This window comes from Muntiacus reevesi, chromosome 2 (genome assembly GCF_963930625.1).
Source record: "Muntiacus reevesi chromosome 2, mMunRee1.1, whole genome shotgun sequence".
Taxonomy (NCBI): domain Eukaryota; kingdom Metazoa; phylum Chordata; class Mammalia; order Artiodactyla; family Cervidae; genus Muntiacus; species Muntiacus reevesi.
Genome location: NC_089250.1, coordinates 85,640,050 through 85,664,771, shown reverse-complemented (window position 1 = coordinate 85,664,771; position 24,722 = coordinate 85,640,050). Strand labels below are relative to the sequence as shown.

General features: G+C 37.0%; 1 protein-coding gene across 1 annotated transcript in view; it reads right to left on the bottom strand.

The window, feature by feature from the left end:
- Positions 1-24,722, bottom strand: part of LYST (lysosomal trafficking regulator) — a 172,847-nt gene that overhangs the window by 39,787 nt on the left and 108,338 nt on the right. Inside the window, exons 32-40 of the mRNA XM_065922257.1 lie at positions 18,261-18,437; positions 17,610-17,686; positions 17,276-17,464; positions 14,443-14,588; positions 14,258-14,354; positions 13,399-13,460; positions 11,814-11,869; positions 6,223-6,375; positions 2,748-2,992 (exon numbers count right to left, since the gene is read on the bottom strand). Of these exons, the coding sequence (XP_065778329.1) occupies positions 2,748-2,992; positions 6,223-6,375; positions 11,814-11,869; positions 13,399-13,460; positions 14,258-14,354; positions 14,443-14,588; positions 17,276-17,464; positions 17,610-17,686; positions 18,261-18,437 (1,202 nt within the window). The remainder of the gene's footprint in view (positions 1-2,747; positions 2,993-6,222; positions 6,376-11,813; positions 11,870-13,398; positions 13,461-14,257; positions 14,355-14,442; positions 14,589-17,275; positions 17,465-17,609; positions 17,687-18,260; positions 18,438-24,722) is intronic.

Below are 24,722 nucleotides of genomic sequence, written 5' to 3'. Positions count from 1 at the left end.
TGGCATTGCCTTTCTTTGGGATTGGAATGAAAACTGGCCTTTTCCAGTCCTGTGGCCACTGCCGAGTTTTCCAAATTTGCTGGCATATTGAGTGCAGCACTTTCACAGCATCATCTTTCAGGATTTGAAACAGCTCAACTGGAATTCCATCACCTCCACTAGCTTTGTTCGTAGTGATGCTCCATAAGGCCCACTTGACTTCGCATTCCAGGATGTCTGGCTCTAGGTGAGTGATCATACCATCATGATTACCTGGGTCATGAAGATCTTTTTTTATAGTTCTTTCTGTATTCTTGCCACCTCTTCTGCTTCTGGTAGGTCCCTACCATTTCTGTCCTTTATTGAGCCCATCTTTGCATGAAATGTTCCCTTGGTATCTCTAATTTTCTTGAAGAGATCTCTAGTCTTTCCCATTCTATTGTTTTCCTCTATTTCTGATCACTGAGGAAGGCTTTCTGATCTCTCCTTCCTATTCTTTGGTACTCTGCATTCAAATGGGTATACCTTTCCTTTTCTCCTTACTTGTCTTTGGTATTTGTCTTTGTCTGACTTTTTCACTTAGCAAATGCCCTCAGGGGCCATTCATGTTGTCACAAGATTTCATTCTTTTTTTTTTTTTTTTTTTAACACTAAATACTATTCTTGTGTGTGTGTGTCTATATGGCATTTTCTTTATCTGCTCATTCACAGATGAACACTTAGGTTGTCTCTGTATCTTGGCCACTATAAATAATGCTGCAGTGAACATGAGGGTGCAGATATCTTTTCAAGTTAGTGTTTTAATTTCCTCTGGATTAAATATCCGGAAGTAGAATGGCTGGATCACATAATAGTTTTATTTTTAATATTTGAGGAACATCCATAATGTTTTCCATGGTGGTTGCACCAGTTTACATTCCCAGGAACAGTGCACAGGGTCTCTTTTCTCCACGTCCTTAACAAGGGTTGCTATTTCTTGACATTTTGATAATAGTCAGAGAATGTTATTTAAAACTAAAGAAACAGAATATTCCCTCATCAACTATGGCTATTTGGTTACTCTAAAATGCAACTCTCAGGAAAGGCAGGATAAAAGCTTGATTCTTTTTCTTAGCTGTCAAATTTCAAAAGTAGAGAATTGCTGCCCCATCCAACAGCAACCAATGAGTTTAGTTTTGCTTTGTTTTTTGGGGCCTTTAAAGAGTATCATTATTAACTTAAGTATTTTCTTTTTACTTAAATGTGTTTCAATCAGTTATGGTCTTTACACTTTTTGATGCTCTGATTGTCCTATCTTTGGCAGTGAGAGCCACTTCAAGTTGGCTCCTAAGTCCTTTACTTTTTTATAATTATAGTAAAAAAACACACATCACTGAACTTACCATCATAGCCACCTTCCAGTACCTAGCTCAATAGTGTTAACTAATTTACACTGTTGTGCAACAGATCTTTAAAACTTTCTCATTTTGTAAAACTGAAACTCTACACCTACTGAGCAACAACTCCCCATGTCCCCATCCGCCCTCCTCCCCCAACAAACACCATTTAACTCTCTGTCTGAGTCTGACTACCGTAAATAACCTACGTAAGTGGAATCACATAGTGTTTATTTTCTTGTGACTGACTTATTCCATTTAGCACAATGTCACCAAAGTTCTTCCATGTGACAGGACTTCCCTCCTTCTTACTGTTAAATAATGTTCCATATTACATATGTACCAAATTTTCCACAACTATTTATTCACAGACAGACACCTGGGCTGCCTCCATCTCTTGGCTACTGTGAATAAAGCTGCAATGAACATGGGTGTGCAAATATGGTTCCCATTCTTTTGATAAGACTATATTAATTTTCTTGCTCTCTGACACAACAAAATGTCCCAGGCTCATCTTATGTGCTTTCTTCTAATAAATGTACAGGAAATGAGAGAATAGGAAATCACCATTCGGTAATCCCCAGTGAAATCACAGACTCAAGAAATAATCATCAATGAAAGAAACAAGTTCAATGGGAGGCTGAACCCACACATCAGCCTGAGCATCCTTAACAGTGGGATATCACATGCCTCCTGATATGGGGCAATAAAAAGTTCACACCATCACCTCTAGAGAGTTCTTGCTTAAAAAAAAGTTGAACCTGAATCTAAGCAAGCCTTTAGAAGTCATTTCCAGTCCCTAGGAAATACAGCGGGTAGAGGAAAAAGCTAAATGCCAATGTGGAGCGGGGAACATTCTACAAGATAAATGACCTCTTTTTCCTTAAACAAGCCAATGTTAGCAATAAAAAGAAAAATACATACATAAAAATAAGGGCTGCTCTAAGATTTATGTCTTTAGAGGGAAAGCAAACAAAGGTGATACTGAGCCTGATTCTAGGAAATCAACTATAAAAAGACATCTTTGATATAATCAGGGGACATTTAAAAATAGGCTGGATATTAGATGATACCATGAAATAATTGTTTTTATTTTCTTCAATATGATAATGGCACTGAAGTTATGTAACAAAATGTTTTACTTTTTTCTTAAGAGATGTATACTACAGAACATACAAGTGACATAAATGCGTGTGATTTGTCTTAAGGAAAAAAAGATATGCAAGTTTGGCAAAAATCTTCATAATTATTGAGTTGGGGTGATGATCATGTGGGGGTTTGTTAATGCACTCATTCTATTTTTTGCATGCTTGAAAATTTTCATGAGAGGAACTTTAATGACATAAATACAGCATACTGACAAAGTCAAAAGGTGATGATGTCTTCAGTTACCTGTAGACTGATGGGTCGCTGAGGTCAAGGGTCTCACTAACATAGTCTGCCAGTATGAACGGGAACACTGGATACTGCATGAGATCGTTGAAAGATCGGCCGGCATGTTTGTTTAAGTGAGTCAAATACTCAAAATTAGTAATTTGCCCAGTATACCACAAATTTGTCAGAGCAGTGATATTGCCATACTCCAGAAGATTAGGGAGGTTATTTGTTAGTATACTGTGGTATACATCATCACGAACCTAGAACGGAAGGAGAAAAAAAAAAGCCCAGATTTCATTTTTAGTCTTGACACTGTCCTCCAAAGAATCCATGATATCATAGGCATGTTACTAATCTCAAGTCCTTCAAGAAAACACTTTTTGCCCAATAACACTGACTGGTGGGGAATTAAGGTTCAAACCTAGGTCTTCCTCTAAAGGTTGTGCTATATATATTTATTTATTGAAGTACAGTTGATTTACAACATTATATTAGCTTCAGGTGTACAACATAGTGATTCAATATTTTTATAAATTATACTCCATTTAAATGTTATAAAATATTGACTATAGTCCTTGTGCTATACAATATATCCTTATAGTTTGTTTTCTACATAGTAGTTTGTACTTTGTAATCCCCTCTGCCTGTTCTCTCCCCACTCATACCACTAGTTTGTTCTCTTTGTCTTTGAATCTGTTTCTGTTTTGTTACATTCATTTACTTTTGGCTCTTAACCACTATGTTTTGCAGCTGGAGAAATCAGTAAGAGACTAAGAAGTCTGTACAGAAAAATCACTTACATACAGACCCTAAGGGGAAAAAAAATCAATAAAAGAAAATGAAGCTTCTTCATCTATATAAATGAAACATGCTGTAGTAGAAAGAGCACAGGTTTCTGAATTAGACAGAGCTGGTCTTTTTTCTTGCTTAAACCCATTGTGCTATAGTTCCCCTACTATAATATGGGGATAGTAAGATTTATTCATGAGAATGAAACAAAATATCCTACACAAAAACAGGATACCTCATTTTCACTACTGATGGAAAACTAATATATGAACTCTTTTTTTTAAGAGATTTAGAAAAGTTCTGTCACAGAAAAAGGGTGTTCTGATTTCTTCTAAAGCAATTAAATGATAATTGGTAATAAATGGAAAAAAAAATAGAGGAACCAGGCCTTTCTAAAAACAAATTTGAATTACCCCCTCTTAAATGAGTATATGCTTCAGGCATAGGAAGATGAGTCAAAGATGTGGATAATCAGAGATGAGACTAAAAGTGAATGAGAAGAATGAGCTTAGTTATGGAACAGGCATAAGATCACAGGATATTTAAGAACCTAAACCTGGAGGTCTGTTTCACAACATTGTGAATGTACTTAACACTACTAAACTGTATGCATGAAAATGGTTAAGATGGCAACTTCTATGCTATGTTTTTTTTTTTTAAATCAGAATTAAAAATAAAGAATCCAAAAAAAAAAAAAAAAAAAATAAAGAATCCGTTCAAGGCAAAAATAAAAACCTAAACCTACAGCCAAAATCTGAAGGTTGCCAGATGTTGAAGCTAAGGTTGGTGGGACAGAATTTATGACCGTTTGCATACTAAACTCTGCAAGGAAAAGGAAACATGTATTAATTCAACAAATATTGACTGAGCACCTATATATCAGTATGCTGGTGCACTGGGAAGACCCAGAGGGATGGGATGAGGAGGGAGGCGGGAGAGGGGATCGGGATCGGGAACACATGTAAATCCATGGCTGATTCATGTCAATGCATGGCAAAAACCACTACAATATTGTAAAGTAATTAGCCTCCAACTAATAAAAATAAATGAAAATAAATAAATAAAGTAACAAATACTGTCCTCAAAAAAAAAAAAAAAAAAAAAAAGAATGCTAGAACTGTAGCACTGAACAAAAGAGTCTTTACATTCTACTGGGCACACTGTTGGATGCCGTGAAGTGCTCTAGAGAAAAGAGGAAAGTCAAGGAGACAAAGGGATTCCTGGGGGTAGGAGTGAGAAAGGGGTTGCTATTTTATTTTATTTTATTTTTTTCATTTATTTTTATTAGTTGGAGGCTAATTACTTCACAACATTGCAGTGGGTTTTGTCATACATTGACATGAATCAGCCATGGGGTTGCTATTTTAAATAGATAATCAGGGGAGTCTCTCTGATAAGAGGGCATTTGATCAGGGAACCTGAAAAAAAGTAAGGGTGTGAGTCATGTAGATTTCTAAGAGGAAAAGCATTCCAGGCGGCATTTTAGAGAGCTGTTAGTACAGAGGCTTTCAGGCATCAGTGTGCCTGCTATAGACAAGGAAAAGGAAGTCTCCACGGATGGACTAGAGAGTGAAGGATAGAATGGTAGAAGATAAGTCAGAAAGAACAAGGAAGTGCTAGGGTATTCAGCACTGTAAGGTCCTGGCTTTAATGGAGTGACAAAGAGAGTGGCTGGAGCGCTCTGAGCAGAGGCATGGCAGGATCTGACCCACTGTAACTGCTGTGTTGCGAGCAGTCTGAAAGAAGAGGGAGTGCAAAAGCAGGGAGGCAGTGCAATGATTTATGCAAGAGCTGACAGTGGCTTAGATGAGGGTGGCAGCAGTGGAAACACTCAGATTCTGGGTATACTTTGAGGGGCAAACCAACTGAATTTACTGATAAGAGTAGATGATTAAGAGGAGTCACAATAAGTGGGATGACAGAAAAGAGGAGTCAAGGATAATCCCAAGGTTTTTGAACTAGCCAAGCAGAAAGATTGGAGTTGTCATTTATGGAGCTGGGGAAAACTGGAGATTTTAGGGAGAAAATTAGAAGTTCAGTTTTGTCCATGTTAAATTTGAAATGCCAATTAGACTTTAATGCAGAAGTCCAGTGAGGAAGGTTTTCCCCCTCTTTCTTTAAAGAAAGAATAATCAGCTGTGTCAAACGCTGCTGCTAAGTCAAGTAAGATGAAGACTAAGAAATACAACCATAGGGTTTAGCAACATTCATGTCACTGGTGATGCTGCAGAGGTTACAGGTGGGGTGGTGAGGAAAAAATCTGATTGGAGTATTTCAAAAGGGAATTTGAGGTGAGGAATTGGAAGCAGCAAGCATACACAATTTCTTCCAAGACCTTTTCTATCAAGACAAGCAGACACACAGTAGCTGAAGGAATGTGGCAGTCAAGAAAGGGTTTGTCAAAAATGAAATCTATCAAGGTTGAACTACTTCAGGTTGGTTATATGTTCATTTATTTACTTATTTCAGAGACAGTCACTCTGGGAAATAAAAATTTAATACAGTTTTTGGGGACAAAAATAGTCCTAATATAACCAAAGATTTACTTTAAACAGTACTAAAAAATAGGGTAATTTTCATTTGATTTCAGAAACAGTTAAAGTTTAAATAAGTTAAAACTTCATTTAGTCAGTATGAGTGGAATTAAACTGATTCCATGATCATTTTGAAAAAATATATCTATTAATATAGGGAAATTTACCTTGGTGTTATCAAATGCTAACAGGAGTGTTCTGCCATTTGTTAAAAATATTTCTACAGCATTATCCCTCAACTGCCACCAACGCTTGTGAACTTCTTTAATTTCTTCATATGTCCAGGAAAACGATGCTGGTTCCAATTCTCCTTGAAGGCTCTAAAGTCAAAGGAAATAACATGAAAGCATTTGCTCTACATGAAATAGAATCATTTTAATTTTACATTTTAAAAAACTATCAAAATGCAATATAAAGACTTCTTTCTGTGGCAAAGTGGCAGATAAGATTCTCTCAAAATCCTCCTGCTACTAAACACTTCAAAATGCTGGATAAAATCTAATAAAAAAAAAAAAACTGAGTTAATAACTTCACTTAAGCTTTATTAACAGGCTGTATTTTCCAGAGAAGTTTTGTGTTTGTAAAACTGGGCAGACAGTATGGAGCTCCTACGTACAGCTTTCTTGCACGCAGTCTCCCTACAGTGAACATCTTGTACTCATATAGTACATGTGTTACAACTGATGAGCCACTACTGAATAGATTATTCTTAATTAAAGCCCAGAGTTTAATCTTGGTGTTGTACAGGTCAAATGGCTTTTGACAAATGTTTAACGATATGTGTTCACCATTACAGTATTATACAGAATAGTCTCACTGCTGTGAAATTCCCTTCTGCTCCACCCACCAGCCACTGATCTTTTTGCTGCCTCTACTGTTTTCCTTTTTCTGGAAAGTCATGTGGTTGGAATTATAAAGTATGTAGACTTTTCAGACTGATTTCTTTTAGTAAGCAAATATTCTTTTAAATGTATAGCTGAGCTTGCAAGAAAGTAAGGGAAAATTAAATCTCTAGGAGTCAAAAATAAAGAGAAATTTGAAAACCAGCAGTAAGGAGGAAGTGACACTTTGGCCTGCTCTATGTGTGTCTTACTATGTCACAACTGATTTTTAGAAATACAGGCAGGAAATATATTACAAGGAAAGCAAAATGTCCTAATGAAAAGGTAATATTCTCATTCTTAAACCAAATTCCTCCCTGTTTAGCTTCAACATTCAACATACTTTCAATATAGCAAACATTAATTAAGCATCTACAGGCAAGGTGCTTGCTAAGTGCTCTGCATGAAATAAATCTATACATGATAGGAAGGAGGCACAGGATATTTGCACACGCTTTGGAAAGGCAAAACAGCAAATGTCACACAGGAAATAAGAACAAATGCTATGAAAGTACAGAGAAAGGAAGGATCCTTCACTTTATTAAAAAGCTCTTTTTAGAGCTTCCATTTAGGTGGAAAATGTCATCTTTTGGACCCACCCAGAAAAAAAGCTGATTCATGTATCAACTATTAATAAACTCTTTGGTTCTAAAAAGATACATCTTTAAAAAGAACATAACTATACTTTGCCAGCTGTGATAAATACTGTAGCAACTGCTATGTAAATCACGAAATAATGCCTATTCAATTTTCGGAGATTATATGAAATATTTTAATGATTTTTTAACATGATTTGCTTTATAATCATATTTTATGTTTTCACTCCCTAATTTCTTTGAATCAAACATGTATTAACCAGTAAACCATACATAATCTTATTTAAATGCATCCTTATGAATTCCTGGCTTTAGAACTTCTGAAACAAAGAGCCTTATTCCTCTGGTTACAGGACTCTCAAAGCAGTATTTTAATAGCACGTATATGAATTCAAACAAATAAAATGTTTCAGTTCAGTCGCTCAGCCGTGTCCGACTCTTTGCGACCCCATGAATCGCAGCACGCCAGGCCTCCCTGTCCATCACCAACTCCCAGAGTTTACTCAAACTCATGCCCATCGAGTCGGTGATGCCATCCAGCCATCTCATCCTCTGTCTTCCCCTTCTCCTCCTGCCCCCAATCCCTCCCAGCATCAGGGTCTTTTCCAATGAGTCAACTCTTCGCATGAGGTGGCCAAAGTACTGGAGTTTCAGCTTCAGCATCAGTCCTTCCAATGAACACCCAGGACTGATCTCCTTTAGGATGGACTGGTTGGATCTCCTTGCAGTCCAAGGGACTCTCAAGAGTCTTCTCCAATACCATAGTTCAAAAGCATCAATTTTTCGGCGCTCAGCTTTCTTCACAGTCCAACTCTCACATCCATATATGACCACTGGAAAAACCATAGCCTTGACCAGATGGACCTTTGTTGGCAAAGTAATGTCTCTGCTTTTTATTTATTTTTCTTTTCCTTTTTTTTTTCATTTATTTTTATTAGTTGGAGGCTAATTACTTTACAATATTATAGTGGTTTTTGCCATACATTGACCTGAATCAGTCATGGATTTACATGTGTTCCCCATCCCAATCCCCCCTTCTGCCTCCCACCCTGTCTCTGCTTTTTAATATGCTATCTAGGTTGGTCATAACTTTCCTTCCAAGGAGTAAGCATCTTTCGATTTCATGGTTTCAGTCACCATCTGCTGTGATTTTGGAGCCCAAAAAAATAAAGTCTGACACTGTTTCCACTGTCTCCCCATGGCATCACCAGATGCCACGATCTTAGTTTTCTGAATGTTAAGCTTTAAGCCAACTTTTTCACTCTCCTCTTTCACTTTCATCAAGAGGCTCTTTAGTTCCTTTTTGCTTTCTGCCATAACGGTGGTGTCATCTGCATATCTGAGGTTATTGATATTTCTCCCAGCAATCTTGATTCCAGCTTGTGCTTCATCCAGCCCAGCGTTTCTCGTGATGTATTCTGCATATAAGTTAAATAAGCAGGGTGACAATATATAGCCTTGATGTACTCTTTTTCTTATTTGGAACCAGTCTGTCGTTCCATGTCTGGTTCTAACTGTTGCTCCCTGACCTGCATATAGGTTTCTCAAGATGGTATTCCCATCTCTTTAACAATTTTCCACAGTTTATTGTGGAAGGCTTTGGTGTAGTGAATAAAGCAGAAATAGATGTTTTACTGGAACTCTCTTGCTTTTTCGATGATCCAGCGGGTACTGGCAATTTGATCTCTGGTTCCTCTGCCTTTTCTAAAATCAACTTCAACATCTGGAAGTTCACGGTTCACATATTGCTGAAGCCTGGCTTGGAGAATTTTGAGCACTACTTTACTAGCGTGGGAGATGAGTGCAATTGTGTGGTAGTTTGAGCATTCTTTGGCATTGTCTTTCTTAGGGATTGGGATGAAAACTGGCCTTTTCCAGTCCTGTGGCCACTGCTGAGTTTTCCAAATTTGCTGGCATATTGAGTGCAGCACTTTCACAGCATCATCTTTCAGGATTTGAAATAGCTCAACTGGAATCGCATCACATCCACTAGCTTTGTTCATAATGATGCCTTCTAAGCCCCACTTGACTTCACATTCCAGGATGTCTGACTCTAGGTGAGTGATCACACCATTGTGATTATCTGGGTCGTGAAGATCTTTTTTGTACAGTTCTTCACCTCTTCTTAGTATCTTCTGCTTCTGGTAGGTCCCTACCATTCTGTCCTTTATTGAGCCCATTTTTGCATGAAATGCTCCCTTGGTATCTCTAATTTTCTTGAAGAGATCTCTAGTCTTTCCCATTCTGTTGTTTTCCTCTATTTCTTTGCATTGATCGCTGAGGAAGGCTTTCTTATCTCTCCTGGCTATTCTTTGGAACCCTGCATTCTAATGGGAATATCTTTCCTTTTCTCCTTTGCTTTTCACTTCTCATTGTTTCACAGCTATTTGTAAGGCCTTCTCAGACAACCATTTTGCTTTTTTGCATTTCTTTTCCATGGGGATGGTCTTGATCCCTGTCTTCTGTACAATGTCACGAACCTCTGTCCATAGTTCATCAGGTTCTCTGTTGATCAGATCTAGTCCCTTAAATCTATTTCTCACTTTCACTGTATAGTCATAAGGGATTTGATTTGGGTCATACCTGAATGGTCTAGTGGTTTTCCCTACTTTCTTCAGTTTAAGTCTGAATCTGGCAATAAGGAGTTCATGATCTGAGCCATAGTCAGCTCCTGGTCTTGTTTTTGCTGACTGTATAGAGCTTCTCCATCTTTGGCTGCAAAGAATACAATCAATCTGATTTCGGTGTTGACCATCTGGTGATGTCCATGTGTAGAGTCTTCTCTTGTGTTGTTGGAAGAGGGTGTTTGCTATGACCAGTGTGTTCTCTTGGCAAAGCTCTATTAGCCTTTGCCCTGCTTCATTCTGTACTCCAAGGCCAAATTTACCTGTTACTCTAGGTGTTTCTTGACTTCCTACTTTTGCATTCCAGTCCCCTATAATGAAAAGGACATCTTTTTTGGGTGTTAGTTCTAAAAGGTCTTGTAGGTCTTCATAGAACTGTTCAACTTCAGCTTCTTCAGTGTTACTGTTTGGAGCAGAGGCTTGGATTACTGTGACATTGAATGGTTTGCCTTGGAAACGAACAGAGATCATTCTGTTGTTTTTGAGACTGCATCCAAGTACTGTATTTAGGACTCTTTTGTTGACTATGATGGCTACTCCATTTCTTCTAAGAGATTCCTGCCCACAGTAGTAGATATAATGGTCATCTGAGTTAAATTCACCCATTCCAGTCCATTTTAGCTCGCTGATTCCTAGAATGTCGACATTCACTCTTGTCATCTCCTGTTTAACCACTTCCAATTTGCCTTGATTCATGGACCTAACATTTCAGGTTCCTATGCAATACTGCGCTTTATAGCATCAGACCTTGCTTCTATCACCAGACCCATCCACAACTGGGTATTGTTTTTGCTTTGGCTCCATCCCTTCATTCTTTCTGGAGTTATTTCTCCACTGATCTCCAGTAGGATACTGGGCACCTACCGACCTGGGGAGTTCCTCTTTCAGTATCCTATCATTTTGCCTTTTCCTACTGTTCATAGGGTTCTCAAGGCAAGAATACTGAAGTGGTTTGCCATTCCCTTCTCCAGTGGACCACAGTCTGTCAGACCTCTCCACCATAACCCAACTGTCTTGGGTGGCCCCACACGGCATGGCTTAGTTTCACTGAGTTAGACAAAACTGTGGTCCTGTGATCAGATTGGCTAGTTTTCTGTGATTATGGTTTTAATGTGTCTGCCCTCTGATGCCCTCTTGCAACACCTACCGTCTTACTTGGGTTTCTCTTACCTTGGACTGTACCAAAATGTGAATTGAGTCCTTTTCATTATTTTCAGATTAATATAAGTATTTCCAGAAGAATAAAAATTATGACTACTAAGCTATGTGAATATCAGGATTACTTAAGTTATTAAATCAGACAATATTTTTCTTTCTTTTTGAAGGCAAATGTATGTGACAATAAACAGGGAGTGGCAAGAAGTCTGTTGCCAGAGAGGATAGTAGTGAGAAAGAAAGGACATAAACTGAAATAACACAAATGCTTCAGAATCTGACCCATAATACTTGCTGCCATGAGACTTAGAACATGAGTCAGAGGGGATGGCATGGTCTTCTTTTTTAAAATTACCTTAAAAACTGGAATTCAGACAAATTTATACATAGTGTGAGAAGAAATGAACTCTTAACAGTTCTACCTGCTCTCTGGCTGTATTAAACTTATACATGTGAGAATTTGTCTAGATTCATATAAATGCAAATTTAAACCACTACTCACAGAACTCTCAACTGTATCAGAAGCGTTATCTTCCACAAAATACATTCCACATTTACCTGCAGAAAATAATTGGCTGTGAGTTTAAAAATGTCTGTGCACTATTATTTCATATAGTTAAAAGCACCTCTGGAGTCTGTGCTTTAGTTTCCTTATAAAAAGAATGGGGTAGGGAGAAGACTCTATTTCACAGGGTTACTGTGGGAATTATATAGAATATATGTAAAATGTTTATTAACAGTGTCTGGTGCTTAGTGCTAAAAGTGTTGGCTGTTTATTATTACCACTATTCTTCTTAGGTTACTAGCATATTACTTTTTTTTGTACACATTAACTGAATTCAAGTTATAAACTAAATTTTCTAGCAAAAGAGGAATCCTTAATTATTTTGCTGACTTAAACACTCAATAGGGCAGAAAAGTAAAGGGTTAGTCGCTCAGTCATGTTCACCTCTTTGCGACCCCATGGGCTGTAGCCCGCCAAGCTTCTCTGTCCACGGAATTCTCCAGGCAAGAACACTGGAGTGGGTAGCCATTCCCTTCTCCAGAGGATCTTTCTGATTCAGGGATCGAACCCACGTCTCCTGCATTGCAGGCAGATTCTTTACTGTCTGAGCCCTGATGGCTCTATCAGGCTCAGACAGTCCCCCCGGTTTTCCCGCTTGATAGGCTGTTGTTAATGCACATCCCTACATCACATATCCAAATGGTGGGAATTTCCTGGCGCTCTGCACTGAATGCTGGTAACCCTGAGCCCTGGCGTGGCCAGCTCAGAGAAGGGCAATATCTCCATCCTAGTGACTGTGGGGCTCAGCCCTGGTAAGCTTGAAACTCTGCATGTTAGGGCTTTCAGGCTATATAGCTTTAGCCTACTGCAGTGACTCTCTAATTTGAGGGTGTGTCAGAATCACTGCAGGGTGTATAAAAATGTAGATGTTTGGGCCGCATCCACAGAGTTTCAGATTCAGTGGCTCTGGGCAGGGGCCTGAGAATTTGTTTTTCTTAAAAGTTCCCATGTGATCTGGATGCCCCTGATTTGAGAACAACTGGCCCACAGCATACAAATCAGTTCTTTAAGGGAATAGAGACTGTGTGGTTTAATGCTATTCCTTCATGTCTTAAGGAAAAATATCTCACTAAATGTAACTATCCACGGATTAATAGTCTTGGCCTTTCTCTCAGAAGTACAGTGAAGAAAATAAATTAAGAATAATCTCAAGGTGTATATATTTCATGTAAATAGGATATCTGTTAAAACAGAAGGCATATAAATATACTAATGATTCTTTACTTTAGAATTAAAAATTGATACATAATAAAAGAAACAAATTTAAAAATGTTTACTCATGAAGAAAGTTAACTTTATAAAAATTAAAATTCCATTCATATGCTTTTCAGAAAATAAGACTGTCATTTCTTCACATTCATGAGTCATATGCATTATAGACAATGTTAAGGCAAAATAACCTATGCAATATTAGAGAAAGTTTATCTCACTTAATGGCAGTCTGTCAAAACAATGTTTTAAATTATCTAAGAATAAAATAGGCACAGTGAATATGTATAAAAATCTTCAAAATGTAACTTACCTAATAACAATTCACCAGCTGTCTCTCTAGATGGTGCAACGCTGATACATCTTCGATTGACTCTGTCAAAACATATTTAAAATTACTATGATTAAATGTTTTGAACAATTTCAGAGAGTAAAAGCTTTATTTTATCTAGTAGAAGATTTCAGCAGAGCAGACAAGAGTTTCAAAAGCATAGAATGTCTTGTTAGAGTCCACATGAAAATATTATCTCATTTCCGACATTATAATAGCAGAGACATCTCATTTCTGACATTATAATAGCAGAGAAAATAATAGAACTTTTAGAAAAGGTGAATAATCCCTACACCCTATGCAGAATTCAAGGACTAAGTTATTTAAAAGAGACTTCAATATTTTATATTTTCCAGTACATAAGCAAACATTGGTTCATGCCTCTGAACAAACACAGGAAAGAAACGCAGCATTCTTGCAGAAAAGGGGGGATTCAGAGTCAGAAAAGTTCTTCTACTCTTTAGTCAAGTCACTTTTCTTGACTCTCAGTTTTTTATCTGTAAAATGGGCCTGATAACAACCTCCACTACAACCACAGTGACAATCCTATCAATAGTTATCATACTGACCCACAATCCTCAACAATGCTATGACATGTTAGGTGTGACTTATCTTCCTCACATAACAGATGCCGACTGAAGTCCAGTGAAAACTCTCTATCAAAACTGTCTGTTCTCTTTGGATTTTGGCCATTCAACTTTGTTCTCTCTTGAGCCATGTTCAGGTCTTTTCCTAAACCATTGCATTATCTAAAATAAACATCACATAAACACTGCAATAGACTATTAAAGTCTTTAACACATTCAACAAAAGAGAAGATGTCTTATGGATTCAAATTTACCTTATAGACTCACTTGCAGCTTTGTCTTTTACAGTAGAAGAGAAAGAAGAATGAGTTTTGTCTTCAAATAGGTAAGAGAGTGGTGGTTTGATCACATCTGTTGAGGAAAAGAGATTACGTCATCTTTGTGTAATGACCACAGTTATCTGCTATATTTATATGCTGAGTCAAGAAGTCACTATTACCTTCTGATTTCTGTCGATCCCTAAGCAAATACTTATTTGGAATAGTTAAGTAACATCTCTGTAAACGTCTTCTCTCTCGATTTGGCCCTTCTGTTGGATCCAATTGCCATGAAGTTGGATAGTAGATGGGGTCATACCAGACTGCTCTACAGGCAGAAAGAAAAGGTTTAAGTGGCAATTTGAAGTACTTATAACTTAAAAAAATATATGTAAAAATTTAATAAGTAAATCAAAACTGATCCATTCAATTGAAAAATCCCAACTATTTTTATAACTAGACAGGGATATGCATACACATGGCTTTCCAGGTGGCTCAGTGGTAAAGAATCTGCCTGCCAATGAAGGAGACTTAGGCAACGCAAGTTCGATCCCTGGGTCAGGAAGATGCCCTGGAGGAGGAAAGGGCAACCCACTCCAGTATTCTTGCCTGGAGAATCCCATGGACAGAGGACCCTGGAAGACTGCAGTCCATGGGGTTGCAAAGCGTTGGACACGACTGAGAGACCAAGCACAAACACATGTGGATACACACAGGACAAAAGAACAACAACAAGAAAGTACCCCTCTGCTCTGGAGTCCAGTCTCCTGGCCTCAAGGCAAGCTCTGCTACTAGTTTCTTGTACCTATTCAATTTTTAAAAAGATACAGCATGACTACTGTATATGCTTTGTGATATATTAGACTTAGTATGGTCAATAAAGAAAAAAAATCAATTTCCAAATAAATTATTTTCATTTCCCATTTTGCCTACTATCTAATGTAACAAACAAAACTATTCATTTTTGTAGTAATCACATTTCTTAAAATGTTTTAAAATAAATTAACATTTTAAATGAAATAGCTTTTAGAAATAGATGAATAAATTACCCTTAATCCTACTACCCCAAACATACCAAAATATTGGTAGTGATTTTCATTTTTTAAAATTACAGTTATAACTCATATACACACATATTTTCTTATATACACATTCCTATATTCTGACTTCTTTATCATTACCATTTTAAATGGCTAATATTATATTGAGTGAAAGGATCATACTGTATTTATTACTATTGTAATATACTTAGTTGTTTTCGATTCATTCACTAACATAAACAATGCAGAGATGAAAATCTTTATGTTTATTGATTTTGGATATTTTGAATATTTTCCTTAGGACAGAATCACTAAAATAGAATAACTGGAACTAGAAATAAATTGTTTATAGGGTTCCTGATATATTATGTCAAAGTATACAATGCCACCAAACCTCTGATCAAGGGCTAAGATACATTCTTCCTACTGTGGAGAGAGTTCCTAAAAAAACTTTTTATTTTAACATAAAAGGTAAAATATAGTATCTAAAGATTTAAAAAAACTAAATTAGCCTCTAGCAATATTCAATTTTTCCCATCTGCTTATTAATTGTACTTGTCTGATGTGAAGACTATATTCATGTCTTTTGCTCAAACTTTTGGGATTTTAATTTTTACTTTCAAACTTTTATGAAATTTTAAAGTCATAAAAATACTAACTTGGAAATACATGCTGAAAAGAAATTTTGATGTTTTGTTGTGACTATGCTTGTTAAATACACTGGAAAAAAATTAAAGTTCAAAGCCATTCATTTCTTCTTTGTAGTTTCTTCAATTGTGTTTGATCTTAGGAAGTTATCTATCAGAGTTGATAAATACTCTATTTTATCCTGCTGTGTAAACTTTTTAAGTTTAATTCATTCATTCACCTGGAATTGGCTTTAGTATGTAGCTCCTCAAAGTCATAATACTAATCAGTTATGTTAACCAAATTCAGAGAATAATATTTTAATTTCCCTCTTTCCACTATTTGTGATGCATCTTTTTAACTGTGTTACTGAGGTTTTAACTAGAAATAGATATATTTCCCAACTGTCTTGTTTCAGTGATTTCCCTATTCTTTTGCAAAGATCATATTTTATTTATTTTTTAATATATAAATTTATTTATTTTAATTGGAGGCTAATTACTTTACAATATTGTAGTGGTTTTGCCATATATTGACATGGATCTGCCACGGGTATACATGTGTTTCCCATCCTGAACCCCTCTCCCCCCTCCCTCCACATCCCATTCCCCTGGGTCATCCCAGTGCACCAGCCCTGAGCACCCTGTCTCATGCATCGAACCTGGACTGGGGATTCTTTTCACATATGATAATATACATGTTTCAATGCCATTCTCCCAAATCATCCCACCCTCGCCCTTTTCCACAGAGTCCAAAAGACTGTTCTATGCATTTGTGTCTCTTTTGCCATCTCGCATGTAGGGTTATCGTTACCACCTTTCTAAATTCCATATATATTTGTTAGTATACTGTATTGGTGTTTTTCTTTTTTTTTTTTTTCATTTATTTTTATTAGTTGGAGATAAATTACTTTACAATATTGTAGTGGGTTTTGTCATACATTGACATGAATCAGTCATGGATTTACATGTATTCCCCATCCCAATCCCCCCTCCCACCTCCCTCTCTACCCAATCCCTCTGAGTGTTCCCAGTGCACCAGGCCTGAGTACTTATCTCATGCATCCAACCTGAGCTGGTGAGCAAAGATCATATTTTAAAATGAAAGCCAATAAACAGATATTACTCTCTGGAAGAGCTAATGTCTCTCTCTCTCATTATTTTTTCTCCCTCCCAAGAATTAAAAAATTCTCAAAGGCATATTCTTTAAGAGGAAATAAATTACCAATGATTAAACAAAAAACATTTAATCTAATCAGATAGCATTATGAATCTTTATTCTAGAGTAAAAATAACATCAATATAAAACATTTATGCAGGACCACTGAAAGTCCTCCCACGTTGCTAACCTGTCATGTGTCAGTTGTTGAATAAGCTCCTGCCAGTGTCTGCTGGCACTAAGATCCACTTTGTACATTCCTCTGATGTGCTGGATCACCTTTTTTCTCTCAATTCCTTGGGAAAGAGATACTGCCTGGGTGATATCTGCAGCTATTTTAGATATATCCTTTGATTTTGAATCCAAACGCTGAAAGAGACTAAACAGACAAGAAGCCTGGAAGTTAAGTATTTGTATAGGAACATTAAATGTGTATCAAAACACGGTACATTAAAACTAAAAGCATATGCAAAATACAATGGGGCTCCTAAAAGACACAACTTTTAGCACACATGATAGCCTACCTTTGCTGATTATTATTAACTGTTTTCTGCCAGTTGGCCTTATTCACACCTTCTTCAGTTTCATATTTCCTTTGTTCCTAAAAGATTTAGATAATAATATACTATATAAAACTTATTATTTATCATTTAACACTGGCACAGAGCCCAGCAAACTAAATTTAAAACCAAGTTAACAAAGGAAAAAAAATTGTCTCCTGGAGACCAGAATATTAAAATAAAATACATCAGCTACTTAAATAATGTTATAATTCCCCTTTGTTTCCACACAATTTGGGTCACAGAAATTAGGGTGGAATAGTTAACTAGGGCTGCCAAACCCAATGGGTTTGCATAGCTGCTCGCTTCCTTATTTTGCTTTTTCACTAAAGAACTGAGAACTTGAGGCTGATGATTCAACTTGCTTGTCACTATTAAAACCTTTTTCTTCCCTGAAAGCTAGTGGTAATGAATATGGATGACCACAGAGAATAAAATGCTCCTTAAAATAAAACTATTTGTTTTCTTATATTAAAAAACAATATAATGTATAAAAATTATCATCTAAATTCACCATCAGTGGTACTCTATAATAAAAAAATCTCTCAATCATTCTTTAGTTACAGTCAAGGGTATCTCCTAAGAAAACTGTTTCTTATGGTTTCACTGACTCACCTCTTTGATCACTCTAATAAGGTCTGATTTTGTTGATGCACTGGGAGGGATGCACTTATGACCACATAATTTTAAAGCATTCATAAGCAGTTCTGCTGTGTCTAGTTCTTCTTCAGTCAATTCATCTTTGTGATTATGCATCAACTCTGACAAATACAAAACTAATTTGGCTCCATGCTTAAAAAAAAAAGTAACAATTTTTTTAATTAAAAAAAATTTTAAGTCATAAAGAATTTTTATTTCTTACATTTAAATTTTTTAACAGTAAATTAAATTTATTGCTACATTTATTTGGCTGGATCTAGTTTAAATAAATCAGCTAAAAAGACATTTTGGGGTCAACTGAAGAAATTCTCAAATGATTATGCACTGAGTATATCATGACATAAGAGCATATGCTAATTTTGTCAGGTATAATAATGTTGTTATGGTGACATAAAAAAGTCTTTTGAAAAAATGTCATGATTTATATAATTTACTTTAAAATACCTCAGAAAAAAATGATGATAAATATGATAAAAATACTAACAATAGATCTATGGGATGGTCATATGGTACTCATTAAGTATTCACTAGTCTCTATTCTTCTTAGTCTGTTTGAAAATTTTTATTGTTAAAGGTAAAAAAATGGAAGAAAAAGAGAAAAAAAAAGAAAGGAGGGATTGAAGTAATAAAGAAAGAAGGAAAAAAGAAAGCACAGACGCTTTTGGGGAAAGAATTTTAGAGAGGGTTTGCTAAAGGAATAATAAGCTTGGGATGAAGGAAACTAATTCTTAGTTCTTCTCATAGAAATACTGAACTGGAAGGGAAACTTTCCTTTAAACCTTAAGGTAAGAGTCTCTTTAATTTCTGCTTGGGAGAATAAACACTGGAGAAAATACCAGAACAAAAAAGTATCTTTGGATCCATTTGTAAGCATTCACTATTCCCTGGAGAGAACAAAAGGTGAAAAACTCTAAAACCAGTTAAGATGTCAGCATTCAATATGTGAATATTTGGGAGAAGGGTTGGTTTAGGTCAGTCTTTTATGAACAGGCACTATAGACAAAATGAAAATGTTACTTAAGAAAATGAGAATGGTCCTTCCCAGTGTAAAACTAAACCAAACTTTGATTCACGATTTCTTGAGTGGCTATTTTTTTTTTTTTTTTTTTGAGCACACATGCATACTTTTATTATCTATGCTGGGATTCCACAAGACATGGCTATCATTTTTGCTTTAGATGATCATTTGCAAACATGTGAAATTTCATTTTTAGATAAGCTTTGTTTACACCAATTTTATGGGCCTCCCTGGCAGCTCAGATGGTAAAGATCTGCCTGCAATGTGGGAGACTGGGGTTCAATCCCTGGGTTGGGAAGATGCCCTGGAGAACAGAAGGGCAACCCACTCCAGTATTCTGGCCTGGAGAATTCAAAGGACAGAGGAGCCTGAAGATCTACAGTCCATTGGGTTGCAAAAAGCTAGACATGACTGAGAGACTGATATGCACACACATGCCAGTTTTAGTGCTTTTTATTTATTGTGTAGATCAAAGCTTTTTTCCGTTAAGTAGCTCTTTCATGCCAGAGATATTACACCTGATTGTTAAGTGTACAATACATATTATTTAGACATTAACTTTGCCAACAAGTTAAACATGCATAATTTTATTTTTTAACAATGTGCATTCATACAAATATCACTGTATTTGGCTTTATGATATTTTAAACTGTGAATAGTCAACAAATGCATTTGGAAAGATAACATTTTAGGTGATATTTAAATTCACATGCTGAATCGCATCATGTCGTTTCCCAAAAGTATAAGATGAACATACGCAATGATGAAAATAGCAAAGCTTATTTTAATGCAACATTTTAAATTAGTCAGGAGACAGCTGTTACCTGACCAAAAGAGAAAAATGAACAGATGCTCTGCAAGTAAAAGGCCTGAAGAGTTGGCAAATAGAGAGGAATGGTAAATGACTAGAATATTTTCATGTGTGCATCTTAAAGGTAATAATCTTGATAGAACTCTAAAAATATTTCAGTTTAGTATTTGGTGACATTTTAAGATCATCTTGAAAAACTATCAGAAATGTTTTTTTCATTCTGAATATCCAAAGAAACATGATTTTCCTAAGTTGTTTCTAATAGCTCATTTTAACATCTGATCAATCATTTATTGATTGTAGTTTCTGGGACTAGAAAAGTTGTTTTTGGAGACATGCACACACAGAAATCTTATTTTCTGCTCTCAGAAAACTGATTTAAGGAATTGAATTTAAACACAAATTCTTAGAAAATAATAAAATGTGTAAAAATAAAATTTTCGATGAAGTTTCAAGAAGGAAGAGTTCTGAGTGGACTAAAAGAAGGAAGGCAGGCTTTGAAGGTGGTACCATATGCTGTGGGTGCATGGCTATGGACACAACAGGCATATGGACAGACGAAGGGGAGGAGAGACAGGGTTGTGTGCTGCGGGGACAAGAAAAAAGCAGCTTATCAGAAGGACTACAAGGGATGTGAAGATGTTATGAGAGAAAAGATGAGGAGCCACTGACTGGCTGGAGAATTATCCAGATTCAATAGAAGAGAAGCTTGGAGCTTTAAAAATCAGGCAGACTACAGATGGAATAGAGCTTGTAGGCAGTTATAAAAAAGGCATGAGATGAGCTCTCTATACTGCTGTGGAACCATTGCTAGGATATATTGTTAGATGAAGAAAGTAGAGTGAGAAGGATGTGCATGGTTCATTACCTTTCTTCGTATAAAGAAGTGAGAGAGAAAATACATATGCACACCTGGGTGTGTGTGTCACAAATTTGCTTATATCTCCAAAACAAATAAAAACCAAATAAGGATGGTAAGCTACAGGGAAAGGGAAAGAATGAGTGAAGGCTATAAAGATAAAAACTAGAAACTCTTCAACTGTGCTATATTTCACAATTTTGATTTTTGAAACCAGGTTGACATTTTACAGATGGCTCAGATGGTAAAGAATCTGTCCACAATGTGAGAGATCTGGGTTTGATTCCTGGGTTGGGATGATGCCCTGAAGAAGGGAACGGCAACCCAGTCTAGTATTCTTGCCTGGAAAACCCCATGGACAGAAGAGCCTGGGGTTGCAATGAGTTGGACACGCCTGAGCGTCTAACACTTTCACACATGTATTAGCTTTGCCCACTAAAAACGCTGAGAAGAAATGACAACCCAAAAGAAATGAATATACCTAGTCCTTAGATTTGTAGTTTCTAAATACTATTATTTCATTAAAAGGAAACAGGGGCTTCTTGGGGAAAAAGTTTGGTTGCAGGTCTAGGGAAGGGAATGTACAAGATGAACCTGGGACATTCTTCGCTCCAGAATGGAAGGAAGTTAATAAAGCTGTGCTGGGCTCAGTCATTCAGTCATGTCCGACTCTTTGAGACCCCATGTACTGTGGCCTGCCAGGCTACTCTGTCCAAGAAATTTTCCAGACAAGAATACTGCAGTGGGTTGCCATTTCCTACTCCAGGGGATCTTCCTGACCCAGGGGTCAAACCCGCATCTCCTGTATCACCTGCACTGGCAGGCGGATTCTTTACTACTGTGCCACCTGGGAAGCCTCAAGTTAATCATAGCAACTTGTTAAAATTAAAAAGGCCATGTTAAAAGGATAGAACAACTTGAATCTACTAAAGTGTTAATCTGAACATGAAAGAGAAAAATAACTGCAAAAATTTACTACTTATAAAAAAATTTACTACTTATAAAATTTAAAAAACAATACCTGAGTTCATGACAACACCTCAAATACAAAAACAAATACAAAAATTAGAGTTTGCTAGGGCACCAAGTTAGTATTCTAAAAACAAACAGATGAAAGAAGCAAGCATTTATCTTGCCTTTCCTACAGAGACTATATTTTAGGGTAGCCAAACAGCTACTAAGGGAACATTCTTCCCTATAGCAGGTCAGGAAGCAACAGTTAGAACTGGGCATGGAACAACAGACTGGTTCCAAATAGGAAAAGGAGTACGTCAAGGCTGTATATTGTCACCCTGCTTATTTAACTTATATGCAGAGTACATCATGAGAAACGCTGGGCTGGAAGAAGCACAAGCTGGAATCAAGACTGCCGGGAGAAATATCAATAACCTCAGATATGCAGATGACACCACCCTTATGGCAGAGAGTGAAGAGGAACTAAAAAGCCTCTTGATGAAAGTGAAAGAGGAGAGTGAAAAAGTTGGCTTAAAGCTTAACATTCAGAAAACTAAGATCATGGCATCTGGTCCCATCACCTCATGGGAAACAGATGGGGAGACAGTGGAAACAGTGTCAGACTTCATTTTTTTGGGCTCCAAAATCACTGCAGATGGTGACGGCAGCCATGAAATTAAAAGACGCTTACTCCTTGGAAGGTAAGTTATGACCAACCTAGATAGCATATTAAAAAGCAGAGACATTACTTTGCCAACAAAGGTCCATCTAGTCAAGGCTGTGGTTTTTCCAGTGGTCATGTATGGATGTGAGAGTTGGACTGTGAAGAAAGCTGAGCGCCGAAGAATTGATGCTTTTGAACTGTGATGCTGGAGAAGACTCTTGAGAGTCCCTTGGACTGCAAGGAGATCCAACCAGTCCATCCTAAAGATCAGTCCTGGGTGTTCATTGGAAGGACTGATGCTGAAGTTGAAACTCCAGTACTTTGGCCACCTCATGCGAAGAATTGACTCATTGGAAAAGACCCTGATGCTGGAAGGGATTGGGGGCAGGAGGAGAAGGGGACGGCAGAGGAAGAGATGGCTGGATGGCATTACCGACTCGATGGGCATGAGTTTGAGTAAACTCTGGGAGCTGGTGATGGACAGGGAGGCCTGGCGTGCTGCGATTCATGGGGTCGCAAAGAGTCGGACACGACTGAGTGACTGAACTGAATTGAACTGAACTGAACTGATAGAAGAATCAGAGCTAACAGATGATGGTGGAATGAGAAACACAGAGAAATCACTATTTTGCAACTCCTAATGAAAAAGTGGATCTTGGCAACCATTATTAATGGTTACTAAAATAATTAAAGACTGAGGGTGAACTTTATAATGGATGAATCAGGCTGCTACCATCTTAAAAAAGCAGAGCAACCAAATGTTTTCTGCCTGTTGCCATGATGTAATGGAAAATGAAGTATTTTTTAAAAAACAAAATAGGAAATAAAAAACTGGAATCTATTCAAGCCTCTACATCTAGAACCACAAGGATACAACTAAACAAATCCGGAATGTGGGAGATTCTATAGAACAAATGACTCAGTTTCATCAACAAATAATGATATTTTTAAAAAAAAGATCAGGGACAGTAATTACAAGGACTAAAAAAAGATGTCGCACCCATCAAACAAATATTGTGTGGGCCTTGTTTGGATCGAGAGTCAAGAGAACTATCTAAAAAATTTAAAGAAAATTGGGAAAATTTAAACATTGGGTATTAGATGATAATAAGTAAGTGAAGAGCTGACTCACTGGAAAAGACTCTGATACTGGAAAGATGGAAGGCAGGAGGAGAAGAGGGCAACAGAGGATGAGATGGTTGGATGGCATCACCGACTCAATGGACATGAATTGGAGCAAACTCCGGGAGATAGTGGAGGATAGGGAAGCCTGGAGTAGTATAGTCCATGGGGTCGCAAAGAGCTGGACACAACTTAGCGACTGAACAACAACAAGAAGAAGGAATTATTTATTAATATCATGGAGAGTGATAAGTTAAAGAGTTAAAAGTCCTATCAGCAGATATCTAAACTGAAGTATTTACAGGTAAAATAATCTGATACCTGACTTTATTTCAAAGTACTAAAAAGAAAAATTAAAGTCAGGTTATGGTAATGTGGGGTTCTTTTTTTGATTTCTTCCAACTTTTAAGTTTATTTGAATGTTGCCATAATAAATCTTCCATCTGAACCACTAGGGCTTCACTAGTGGAATCTGGGTCGGGAAGATCCCCTGGAGAAGGAAATGGCTACTCACTCCAGTATTCTTGCCTAGAAAAATCCCATGGACAGAGGAGCCTGGCAGGCTACAGTCCTTGGATTCCACAGAGCCAGACACAACTGAAGCGATTTAGCAGGAAGGATAATAAATCTTTAAAAAATTACCAGATAGAGTAATTTGGTCTTGAGGTGGAGAGGAGGCTATTGCAGTGATCCAAGCATTAGGAGTGAAAGCCTAAACTGGGGGGTGAGGAGGTGGGCAGAATATAGGGAAAGACAGGACTAAGTAAATGACTGGTCTTGGTGATACAGTGGATTCGAGAGAGAACAAAGTCAACCACAGTTGCAATGTTTCAAGCTGAAAGCAGTAAGGTACCACCAACAGAAAGGGAAAAGTGGAGAAGTGAAGCTGGTAGAAGAGAACTGGAAATGTCACGGTTGGATTCGGAGGGATGGCGGCTCTGCTGAGAATAAAGCAACAAAAGAACACCTCTTTGAATTCACCACAGAAG